Below are 12799 nucleotides of genomic sequence, written 5' to 3' on the forward strand. Positions count from 1 at the left end.
AACAACAAGTATGATTATTTAGTTAGTTGGCATTATAGTCAACATATGCATTTATTAATTTTCTAATGTAACAGAAGTAGATATGCAGAATACAGAGTGGACGTATACAGAAAAAAGAAGTGTATATGGGCTTTGACAATCCTAATTCTTAAAAGGACCTGTTATTCAGCTTCTTGTTTAGTTAAGGCTGATCAAATAAAGCATACAGCGACGATATTCATTTGGATAATGCAGATTACACTTGTAATCTTCCCTTTCAGTTTAACCATTGATATATGGTTTATTTTGATATTATGTTTGCTCATAAGAGTCTTGAAAACAGCTTGTTTTATTAAAGCTATTAAAGTTACTACTTAAAACTGCACTTTACTAGGAACTGTACTGTTCTGCCCTTCAAACATACAGCTTTCACTTCTTTCTTTTAAGTACAAAAGTTTAGTTTGGGTGGGGGGTGTGGGGGGGGGGGGAGGGGAGAGAGAGGTCAGGTGGTCATGGGAGGTGAGGGGTATTCAGCGGTAGTCAGGGTGGAGGGGGGACAGTAGTTTAGTTACGCAGGAGTTAGAATTGGTTTTAATTCTAACTTTTCTTGGGTAACTATTCTGAGAGTTGGAACCATCCAAAGTACCTTTAAATCAGTGTTTCAGAGAGTTCCACATGCAGGGTAATTGCCCAATGCAAGTTGGAACTTCCCAGGCAATTTCCATGCAGTCCTTGCCTGGGGACTTCTGGGTGGTCCCCCAGCATGTCTTTCAGGGTAGCTCTGGGGCACAACCCTCCAGAGAATGGAGGATCTTAGCTTTGAACTTTATTTCCCAAGGCATGACACTAGAAAAACCAGGGTATGGAAAAATGTTATTGTGGCGCTCAAATAGCCTTCCTGGAAGCCATGTCACTATATGTCATATGAATCTATTAAGTTGGTCCTCTCTCTCCTTGCCTGAAGGCACTGACTCATATCATTACAGCCTCAAAGATGCCATATGAGGAAAAGGCTCTTAAATTAGTCCATTATTCACAGGCGAGCATGGTTTGAATATTGCCCTAATTTAAGTCTGGGAAGAAGATTAAGGAGGCTTCAAAATATTTAAAATAGTACAAATAAACAAGGATTTAAGAAAACTAGCCCACTTTAAACCAAAAGGGTAAGACCAAGTGAAACAAATGGGAAAAACATAAATGTAAGCCCAGCACTTCTCAACACATTCACAGATGGTTCATTACTTTGATATATAATGACTACTAATTGGCCAAATAGGAAATTAATGAAAAGTGGAGTTGGAATGGATAAAGAAAATAGTTTATGGTAAGGGAGTGAAATGCTTGGAATAATCTACCAAGGTACTATAGCCAAATCACAGGATTTATTTGATGCCACGAGGGGTGAGTTGATGTACTGGAGACCATACGTTTACAGAACAAGTGGCTCTTTTCTTGTTCAGGAGGAAGGTCAGAGATTTTGGCATCATAGTTGAGCCCAATCCAAATCCTCTCTACATCTAATATTCCCACCTGGTCAATTCTTGGTAAAGGCCACAGGATAATGATCGACACATGAACATAGCTGGTTTTCATTCTCTGTGATTCCAACACAGCTCACCCAGCAAATCAAACCCAGGCTTGAATGCTCACTGTCACACACAATGAATTTGCCCAGTGACCCATTAATTGATTATATTTTTATAGTCTAACATGCTATTGGTGGAAACAATATTTTGTTTATGAAGCAGAGATCATCTTGTGCAATTTGATACCATTTGTTCTGCTTGTTGGATAAATTTGCATCCAAAAAGTATCCCGATTTGTGGATGATTCATTTAATCTCTGAAGCTGGTAGCATATCTTAAGCAATTCACATTCTAAATTGAGAAATATTGTCGCAGATAAATGTTGTTTGAAATGGTATGGTTTAGTGCACTTAGATGCAATGTCCTTTCCTTCTAATTCACAGTATGCTATAACCCACTGTAAAACAATATATTTGCAAGTTGAGCACACATTTCTTTATTTGGCCATTTGTTTACAAGCAAACTTAAGAAACATCAAATAAAACCTAAAACAATCTGGCTTACTTATATAAAAATTTCAGAAGCTTAGTAAAATCAAACTATCATTCAAAGTCTAAATCTAAATAAAATATATCCCCATTTAGTTATCTACATTCTACTGCATCTGGAAATCAACCAGACGCAATGTAACATGTTTCAGCTCTTCAACCTCACTATATACAGTGCATTTCCACTCCAGGTGAAACTGTCCAGTTAATTGTTAGTCATTAAATGCAAACATGCACTATTTCTCACTGTTATAGCAGCATTTTATCCACTCAACTGCAGTAGCTACTTCCTCTTATTTGAAAGAATAGCAGGCAGATAGGATTTTCAGCTTAATTTGAGCAGCGAGGGACAGTATGGTAATGTTACAAATGGGAACATAAAACACATACATTCTAGACAAATTCTTTGCTACAAATATTTGAGTGAGAGAACGAGAATACTGCTGCGTAAATAGACATTGCAAAATCCAGTCTTTAAAGTAATGCAACAGCAATATACACTGTACAGAAGCACAAACACTTAGGCCACATTTGCTGTATCTATTTAAACCTGCACAAACCATTGCTGGCAATGCCACAGACCAAGTACATTTCAATTCCCATTAGCTGTATAGGATTATGATTTGCTACGCTTGTGTATTTTTTGATGTGTAAGCCTTGCTGTTCTGAAAGCCACAGCAGACTGAATAGACTTATTATAACAGCTTTGCATAGTGTAAAGCTTGTCACAATTACTATTCTCACAACACTAAAACAATCATGCATTATGTTTCTGATAATTGGATGAATTGCTTTTTCTCCGCTGAGTGTTTAAAAGTAGTATGAATTTGAACATTCAGAACTGATGAAAATCTCTACAGTCATGGTATGTCTTCCAGTTTGCCTTCAGTCCAGTTAAAACTGCTCGTTCAACCATCATAAAAGTGCTATCTGCCAATGACAGCGTTTCTTTTCTGCTGCATTTATATTTGGCTGCTGATATCATCATTTGCATCTGCAGTTTCCAACATTTGCCCGTCTGATGGCCTTCGTGCATTCCAAATCCTGACGGTTTGGTCACTGAAAGAAATTTTTTTAAATTTGAAAATTTACACTTCTTTAAAAAAAAGTAAGATTTTATACACAAGAGGTTTTGCTTCCCTCAAAGTTTACCAATTATATGTAATAGTAAAGACTGATTGACTGAAAAGATTTCAAAAACCATGTTCTATACTTACTCTGATGCAGTAAAGACATGGGTAGAGTTGGTACAAATGGCATTTATGGGGCTGTCATGTCCCCTCATTTCTCCAAGTGGTGAAAAGTTGTCCACATTCCAAAGTTTAAGGATGCCACCTCTGCAGCCACTAAGAAGAACTGACCTGCCTGGTAAAATCCCCAAAGCACACACCCAGTCCTTGTGAGCATTTGGAACTTGCTAGAAAACAAAACCATGTCAAAACCTTGAATTTGAAACAACTCACACATACAGGTTTAAAGGACTTCAGTTAAGCAACAAATCACAGTCTAGGATTTAGCATGCGAGTATTCACATTATAGTTCTCTGCTATTTAGATACTCAAGGTTAAGGGCAATCCAAACTCCACCCCCTCATCACAAACCCTTTGTCCTTTCCAACCTCATCGTGCCCAAAAGTGTGAGGAGCTCCAATTGTTCAGATCACCTGTTCAGTTCTCTCAGTATCTTGCATGCACTGAGCCATTTTATGCCTCCACTAATCCCAATTTCAAAAACAGAATAATTCCAGTCTCTTTCCCATCTCACCCCAGCTCCAAATTGATTTCATATAGAGGTAATCACTTTCTTGTTTCAATCTTCTCTTAACAATTTAAGTACCTCTCCTAGGCCCAACGCTCACGTCTATGGCTATCTGTTGTTGTCCTACTTTCAAAACTTGCATCACATTCCTTAAGAAAGTCTTAATTCTCCTTCCTCTTCAACTCCCACCCAATTTCTAACCTGCATTTCCTCCCTCCACTCATCCACTGCCAGTGATAGCCTTTAAATAATGTAACCTTGCTTTCTGGAACAGTGTATTCTACACATCTCTACTTTAATTTGACTTTCCCCACCTTTGGTATATGAATCCGTTTCCCACCTCCCTTATTCAGTTCTTGAGGCATTGCTCTCTTAAATGCACTATATTAGTGTAAGCTGTGATGTGTATACTGTGTGGCAAATGTTTGTGCTTGATATGAAATGTTGCATTGCTTTTAAATAAACAAATTATACAAATATCCAAGATCTCCTTTTGTAAATTAAAGTGACAAATAAACAGATCTACAAATTGAGAGAAGTTACCTGTGCTTGTTCAAACATGAAGAATTTTCAATTTAAATATATAGTGGATCAATTCCAAAACAAAAAATGCCCAAAAAGTTGTAAAAGATTCTCAGTTTTGAAAAATATACTGTTCTTAAAATTACTATTCCTGTGTAAACTGTTAGGTAAGTATTAAAAACAATAGTATCTGAACAATGCAGGTTAACCATATAGAGATTTAACACTTCTTGAATATTTCAAAGTAGCAATGCTTTCAGAAAGTTAAACCAAAATGAAACAAGAAATCAAGTCCCATTTTGAACATCATAATGACGAAGTCCCCAGTATCTTTATACCAACCCCCAAATATTCTTGGACATAAGCCCTGCACCTATTAATGGACAACCAATCCTCATTAAATTAATGGACACCCTCAGCTCAGCTGCCAGGAGGCATTTTCATGGAATTGTAGAGAATCTCAAACAAGGTTCAACAACTTGCATTTAGATAATGTGAAATATGACAATGTGCTTCGTTGTTTAGAGTCAGACCCAAGCAGGAGTAGGAGGGGCTTTAGAAGAGGTGACCTAAAGTACAGCTGAAGCAGCTTTTTGCAAGTAGTGAAAGATGCATCAAGGCATACCAGTGCCTTAAGTTCTGTAATGTTTGATTAAAATGGTTGAAGACTCTCCAGAGCACAAAAATAAGGAAAACACTACTTCAGAGTAAGGACAATGGGGATGCAAGCAGGGAATGGACTAAAAGAGATTGCAGAGGCAAAGAAGAATGAAATCATCACAGAATTTTCAAAGAACAAGGTTTTTGAAGTTTATGGATGAAGGGATGGTGGGTTAATGAAAGTTGGCAAGAATAGGAGTGACAGATGAATAGGATTTTGGGTGAGAATGTGGGGTGTGAAATCTGAAGGAGTCATTTTTTTATGATAGTGCTCTTCTCCAGCAAAGGAGGCACCAAAAAAGCAGAGTTTGCAGATGACAAAGGCATGAATATGGATTTAGCAGAAGTAAGGGTGAAAGTTTGGTGATGAAATTTTGCAGATGGGATGTGTGTTTTCTTGCATTGACTAGGTATTGGGTTTGAAACTAAGCTCAAGGTCCAGCAAGGTTTTGAACCAGCAAGTTGTGGTTGAACAGGAGTCTAGGAAGGGAGATGGAATAAGGGTTGAAGTACTGGAGTTTCTGGCAAGGACCAAACATCATGATCTCAAGTGTTAAACTGCAGAAAATTCTGCTTCATCTACAGCTTACCTCATATAGGCCTAAAGGTAACATGGCAGTGGTTGGAGAAAAAGCTGGGTATGACCAAAACATTAGGAAGCTGACTATGCTTCGTGTTTCAGAAGCTTGAGGGAAAGGGTTTCAGGATTTGATGGTAGTTGGGGAGTGCAGAGTAATAAAAGATAAGGTTTTTAAAATAGAAGGGCGATTACTGCAGCTTGGAAAAGGCAGTACCTGACTGACAATGTTGGTAAGCATATTGAAAAGGAAACATTTGCAGGACCATGCATAATCAGCAGGGGAGTTAGACCAAATGAATTGCTCTTTTAAAGAGTCAGCACAGGGACGATTACTTGAATATCCTTCTCCTGTGCTGTATGATTCTATGCATTACATCATTGAGGGGTAATTAATTAATCAGAAGCTAACTTAGTAGATAACCAAGGAATATGAAGTGATAGTATAGAAGAGATAAGTCTTTTGAGGGTCATGGTAAGAGAGGGGAGACCACAAATAGTTTTGAGATGAGAGGTGGGATAAAAGAATTGAAATTTTTCTCCTTTTGGTGAGTTTCACTAACCGTCATGCATTATACATCAGCTTATTGCCATGTATTCATACCTGGAGTAGTTCTTGCTGCACCATGTCCCATTTCTTTATCCCATTATCTCTGGATCCACTAAACAGGCTGTCACCCAGGATTGTGAGTGATTCAATGCCATCATAATGTGGTGGCTCAAAATTGTAGGTAGGGCTCACAGTCCCTATAGCACCTTCTGTCACATCAAACATCTAAATACAAAGAGGTAAAAGGACAACAGATTTATGTACACTTAGGCTGTAACATTTGCTTTTTTGTTACATCTTCACAAGGTTATGGAGGATTAAAAACTACGGATTAAGTTAATAACTCAATAGTCAAATTTTAATAGTTTTGGGAGAGGGTAGAAGAGGAGATTCAGGATTGAAATGGCTGAATTTAAGACCAATACAATTTGAGAAATAAGTAGATTGTACAAAAGTTAATAAATGTATATCACAGCCTCTATTTTTGGCATTTTTTCTTATGCTTCCCCTCCTTTCACCTCTTCTCGGAAGTGAGCCTTCAGTTGCAGCATTTGCCCGAGTCAGAATGTTTGGTGATCAAACCCCTCTTGAGATAGTCCTGATGAGTGGAGACTAAAATTATATCCGAGTTCTTGCTTGACATCTGGTGGGTTACTGATATGCAGTGAATGTGGATGACGTCCCCTACCCTACCTCATCATACAGGTCGTGGGAGCATTCTCAACGATTAGATCTAACCAATCATTCAGCCGATACAAGGATGAGTACCGTCATGGAAGCAACATTTATGTTGCAACCTATCAGGCTGTTAACTGATAGGCAAATTTTTCCACTACTTCACTATTCTCCTTCTAGGATACCCTCTGAGATGCCCTGACTGAGTTGATGATCATACAGTTACAAATCCCTGAAAATCACACTGTACAATCTGCCATAGAGGGGTATGGAAAAGTGATCCAAAATGGCTTATTACTTCTTTTCCCCATGCACAATGAGGAACTGTTAAGACTCAAAAGTATTGCAACCAATATCTCTAACAGTATATTAGTATAAAAAATACTGCTGGGTTTTAATTTTTAAGATGCTGGATGTTCTTAATGAGTTGAACCTAAAAACAGGAGTTCAGTATACTCAAGAAACATCTTAGGTATAATGTATATAATTCTTATTGGGCCTTAAAAAGCATATTTAATTTACATTTCAATGTTGTTATAAATTTTATAAAATACTTAATATTGTCCAGTATTAAATTCAAACCATCTTGCAAGACAAAGTTCATTTAAAAGAGAATTGCAATAAATTCATGTAAATTTAGCTGTAAATATTTTATTTTGCACTACAAAAATATTACCTTTATGTAGTGATCTTTGGACCCAGTAATAATGAGATCTTGTCCATTTGCAGTTTGATCAACAGTAAGGCACATAACTGGTCCTAAATGACCAGTCAGCTTTCCAGTGGATTGAAACCTTGAAAATGGAAAATGGTCATCTCATTATTGTTAATGTATATACATTGATTTATAAAAAAAGTATTCAGATATGCTTCACGCTGACAAACAAATTGATCATGACACTATTCCTTGAATATCGAAATTGGAGGTTTTTTTATGTTATATTAAAATTACTATTTTTCTCGTAGAAAAATAAAAAAAAATATGAATTTGATGATTAGAATTTAAGTGTTTTATTGTGTAGATTGAGATTTCTTATTGATCTGCATCAGCTCATGAATGCTTACTTGAGCTAAGGATTGAGGAGGGGGTGCGGCAAAATTTGACTTGTTCATAAATTTGTTTTGCACTCACTTAGCAAACTCCTGCAAACTTAAGCATATTGTATGGCTATGACAGTATCTTTGGTGGAGAATATGCAGATGCTAAAATGTATTCCTCCATTCAAACTGTATTACAAAGCTTTGCTTTTCAGAATTTATGCAAAAATATTATAACATAGCTTAACCAAACTTAAATCCCCACACAGCCAAGCTTCTTTACTTGAAGACAAAATACCTTTTGAGATCCCACATCCGCACAGAGTTACCCGAGGCAGCATAGAGAAACATTCCAGTGGGGTTCAGTGCAATTTGGTTTATTTGATTTTCTCCAGGAGGGATGGTAACCGTTCTATTTTTTGTGCTCGCACAAGCATCCCCCATTGATACCTGGCCAGATGAACTGAAAGACAAGAAATTTATTTTTCATGCTGCATTATACTTTAATAGCTATGATCTTACCATTCTTCACAAATTTTACAGAGCAAATTGTTGAGAGATTTCCCATTGAGGCTTTGCACATTCAATGAAATTAAGTATATTCACTTGTATTAGGTGCCAGATCTTTCATGGTCAACTGCTATACCTGGACACTGAACAAGCTGTGTACTTACTTACTGGAGCTTATGTTGATTTGTTCAAGATGTCAGGCAGACACAGAACTACAAAATTAATCCCCTGTACAGGTGGCCTACAACTCATGTGCAATATAGGCAAGTTAATTTTTACATAACTAGTATCGATGATTACTTTCTAAAATGTTTATGTTGAATACCATTGTACTTACAAATAATTTAAATTCTAATCAAGAAAGTAAAAAGCATTTTTTGAACTTCAAGTCAGTTTTAAAATAAAATCCTGAATTACCAGGATAGATACTTACGTCAGTGTTCGAATGCATTTGGCAGAGTCTCGGATATCCCACACCTTAATATAAGATGTGGAAACAGAAAATACCAAACTGGAATAACTGCAGTATTTGACAGACACCACGTTATTGGGATGTCCACCAAGAGACATGATCTCTTGCCCAGTTACGAGATTCCATACTTTACAAGTGCGATCTGTTAAAAATTTACAGAAAGGAATAATGCAGTTAGCCTGACATCTGTTTTGTACCCTAGAGTGGAACACATGTATAGCTATTTCGTTCCATGCATCCTCCTTTATTTGCAAGATTATTAAACGGTTTGGAGATGGTTGGAGACGGTTTCCAGCCATCAGAGAGATTTGGACTTGGTGGGGCAAGTTGCTGACCATGGAAGGGCTGAGAGAGGGGCCATGATTGGCAGAGGAAAATCTGAAGCCTTCCTTCACGAGTTGCAGGAGCATCCCTACTCCTGAACATAACTGGAGTGCTTTAAAGGCACTTTCCTTCTTGATCAGGCAGGTCCTGTCCCCATTTCATTGTCAGGGTTCCCCGAGCTCCAGGAAAATCATCTGACTGCTGTTAAATTTAAATCAGCTTCCCACAGTGCAACTTGGAGCCTGATGTAAATGTTAATGAAGGGTCCCACCTCCCAAGGGAAGGACACTTCCATGTCATGCTTCACAGTGTCATAAAAATGGTGGCAGGTACGGATGTGGCAGGTTAGGAAGGCATTCCCCTAGTTTTCAAATTTTTAACCCACCCAACTTTCTTTTTGTGGGGGAAATAATAGAGATAATACTATGAATTTTATACAATCTATTTTCTCTTACAGTTTGAAGCAAATTTTCTCACCTTTTGCTCCAGTGAATAGGAGATCATCTGTTGCATCCAGACATAGTACTGCTTTGTTGTGTCCTTCAGCTATATGATTGCAGTAAAGGGGTGCATTCCTACTGCCTTTGGAACTGGGAAACAGATTAATTATTCCCCTGTGAAAAGAAAGGTAATAAAACTGGCTGACTAATAGCAACAAAAGATCTTGCTAGACAGTCACAGATCAACAGGATAGACAAAGGGAAAAAATTGCACTGCTCACATTTATTTTTAATTGATGAAATAAAATGGTCTTGAACGGCACTGCATTATCCTTTAGGTCAAGTTTAGAAATTAGTTCTATTTTTCTGCAACATTGCAAACATGACAACTAGTGAGTAAATTTATATATTATTGAAGCCCAAAATAAGTGCCTTTTGTTTTTGCAATTTTCTGCCAAAATGGGGTATCTCACATATATGGGTTAGTCAGAATTCGGAGGGTAAATTTTGATAAGGATGATTGACTGGTTCTCATTAGCTCTTTGCTATCCTTTCACCAATCTGACAGACATGCAATAAAGTGCTCCATTCACCTTGATAAAGATCTAGGTCAATTTACTTTCCAGTTTTTCCCCCTTTTTCTTCTCCTGAAGGCTGTGGTTCATGTTGAGATATAATTCAACGGGTGGAAGAACTCTTCAGGCAAATAGCTGTCAATTCTCTTATAATAGGATTAGTGACAACTAAGTAAAAGTGGCATGCCTGAAAATTGACTCGTCATTTACAAAATACACCATGACAATGTTTTGAAATTATGTATGGGACATGATTTTACAGCGATATCCAGTGATAAGGAATTGAACCAAAATTCCTTGGTGCAGACAAGTTGACTCTTAGAAACACATCATTTTGACACTCAAAAATTGCATCTTTTAAACTGAACACTTAAAAACTTGTCACTAATTTCACTAGTTCTTGTGCTTTTTAGAAAGCAGCCAACATGTTTTTCTTTTCAGGTATCTAAATTCATCATTAAAAACATGCACTGCAATTTATGAGGTCAGGGTATTAGACTTAGACTTCTTTTATTAACAGAGGAAAAGCTTCACACCTACAAAATGGGAAAGGTTAGGGTTATTCTTCAGCCACCAAAGCTTTCCAAAAACAATTCAATGCACAAAGCAAAAGTAAATTTAACAAGCAACACCAAAAGCAGGGTAATCATCCAAATAAAACAAGCAATATCACCAACTGTTTATCTCCTGAAACAAAAACACCACCCTTCCAAGAACTCCCATAAACATTTCAGTACATTACAATTAGTCCAAAAAGTGGCAATTGAGGGCACCATTAACATGCAGGAAATATTAGAAGCAATGAACACTAGAGTAGTATCTGCCGAATTGTGAGCAACAAGTTATATAGTGTACCTTTGTACCTCCGAAAGAGAGGAGTCACTTTCATCTGACCTACAATAAAAGAGTGACGGAATTGTGAAGAGACACAGAAGAGGAAATTATCCGATTAAATTGTGCACAATAACTAAAAAGTATCAGTTGGGTTTGTAGCTTTAGTACTTAAATTTACTATAAAAAAAGCTATTTTAGAAAAACCTATGTATCTTTTACTAATACATTTATTTCACTTTGTTAACTGGCACAGAGTCAAATACTTATAGATCTAAGGAAGTGAGAAGAAGAAATTAGGGGGAGGCAAAGGAAAAGAGGGAAAAATGAAGGAAAGACACATACAAAAAATATTTGGAGCAGCAAAGTGGTCTTCTTAGAGTTGTCTCACTGAGAACTGATATCTTCATTGAACATTTGCAAAGGTACAAAAAGCAATTAAACATTGAGTTAGACATAGTTTGTTTAAGCAGTGCAATAGTTAGTTACATTTTTCAATTTTTTTATATGAATGCTGACAATTGCACTTAGATATTGGGGATTATTTGGGAACGGCACTCCAGCCTTTGCAGCCTTGCAACTGAATTGAAAAAGTAAGCCAATAGGTGTTCCATTAATATTCAAAAGAACATTTAACAACACAAATAGCAATTTAATAGATCTTTTGGCCCCATGATGTCTAATCTGATCTGCTGTGGCAAATAGTAATCAGTTTTGCATGCAAATATTAATTAACCCACTGACAATTTGGAATACTAAATATCCCAAATACTGATAGCACTCTAAGTTGATCTCTAGGACAATCACTGAAGACTTCAAGGACCTGGCTGCAGAACAGACATGAAAGTTGCATAACGGATTCAATACATGCATTTTTCTCTTTGTTTTTTTAAGTTCCCAAAATTTTCTTTTGTCCTGAAGCATAAACCAAGGCATGTGGAGGGAAAAGGAGACACCAAGACAGTGGAACATTCTTCACTCCTAAAATGCCCCCAGCATGAATAGTTAACAAGGAAGTAGAAACACGGAAGTTGAATACATGGATTGTGCTAAACCTTTAGCCGCATACTACATTAAGTCGGTTAAAGAACACCATGTACTCAGGATTGCCAACTTGAAAATTCATCTTCCTCAGCAAAGTTAGACTATTTTGATGTTACTTATCCACTACAGATATCTTGATCCAAAACTGCACTTCTTTTCTTCTTCTTCCAGTCCACTATCTATAGTTCCCTGTAAGCGGCAGCTCAAAATCATTTTGTTTCACTTATTGTTAAATGTCAGAACAGGAAACTGCAACAAGGATAGATGTCTCAGCAATTCGAAAGCGGCGATTGTTTGGAATGCTATGGAGTTGGTGAGGTATTATTGGGAAAATTCATTTTTTAAATGCGTTTAGAAGATGTGAGCGCCACTGGTGAGGCCAGTACTTATTACCTGTCCCTAATTGCCCTTGAGGAGGTGGTGGTGAGCTGCCTTCTTGAACTGCTGCAGTCCATGTGGTGTAGGTACACCCACAGTGCTGTTAGGGAGGGAATTCCAGGATTTTGACCCAGTGACAGTGAAAGAATGGCAATATGTTTCCAAGTCAGGTTCATGAATGGCTTGGAGGGGAACTTGCAGGCGGTGGTGTTCCCATAGGTCTGCTGCCCTTGTACTTCTAGATGGTAGTGGTGGTGGGTTTGGAAGGTGCTGTCTAAGGAGCCTTGGCGAGTTCCTGCAATGCATCTTGTAGCTGGTACACACTGTTGCCATTGTGCATCAGTGGAGGGAGTGAATGCTTGTGGATGGGGTGCCAATCAAGTGGGCTGCTT

The 12799-nt window shown here is 37.5% G+C and overlaps 1 protein-coding gene across 2 annotated transcripts in view; it reads right to left on the minus strand.

Annotated features, from left to right (window-relative positions):
• Nucleotides 1-467: 467 nt before the first annotated feature.
• The window catches only part of kif21a (kinesin family member 21A), a 136802-nt gene continuing 124470 nt past the window's right edge, over nucleotides 468-12799 (minus strand). For both annotated transcript variants that reach the window (XM_041202464.1, XM_041202463.1), the window contains 8 exons: nucleotides 11010-11048; nucleotides 9617-9753; nucleotides 8777-8957; nucleotides 8132-8296; nucleotides 7472-7589; nucleotides 6175-6345; nucleotides 3271-3470; nucleotides 468-3112 (listed from right to left, as the gene is read on the minus strand). In XM_041202464.1, coding sequence (XP_041058398.1) covers nucleotides 3016-3112; nucleotides 3271-3470; nucleotides 6175-6345; nucleotides 7472-7589; nucleotides 8132-8296; nucleotides 8777-8957; nucleotides 9617-9753; nucleotides 11010-11048 — 1108 coding nt within the window. In that variant the 3' untranslated portion in view covers nucleotides 468-3015. The remainder of the gene's footprint in view (nucleotides 3113-3270; nucleotides 3471-6174; nucleotides 6346-7471; nucleotides 7590-8131; nucleotides 8297-8776; nucleotides 8958-9616; nucleotides 9754-11009; nucleotides 11049-12799) is intronic.

Source organism: Carcharodon carcharias, chromosome 13, assembly GCF_017639515.1.
Source record: "Carcharodon carcharias isolate sCarCar2 chromosome 13, sCarCar2.pri, whole genome shotgun sequence".
Lineage (NCBI taxonomy): Eukaryota > Metazoa > Chordata > Chondrichthyes > Lamniformes > Lamnidae > Carcharodon > Carcharodon carcharias.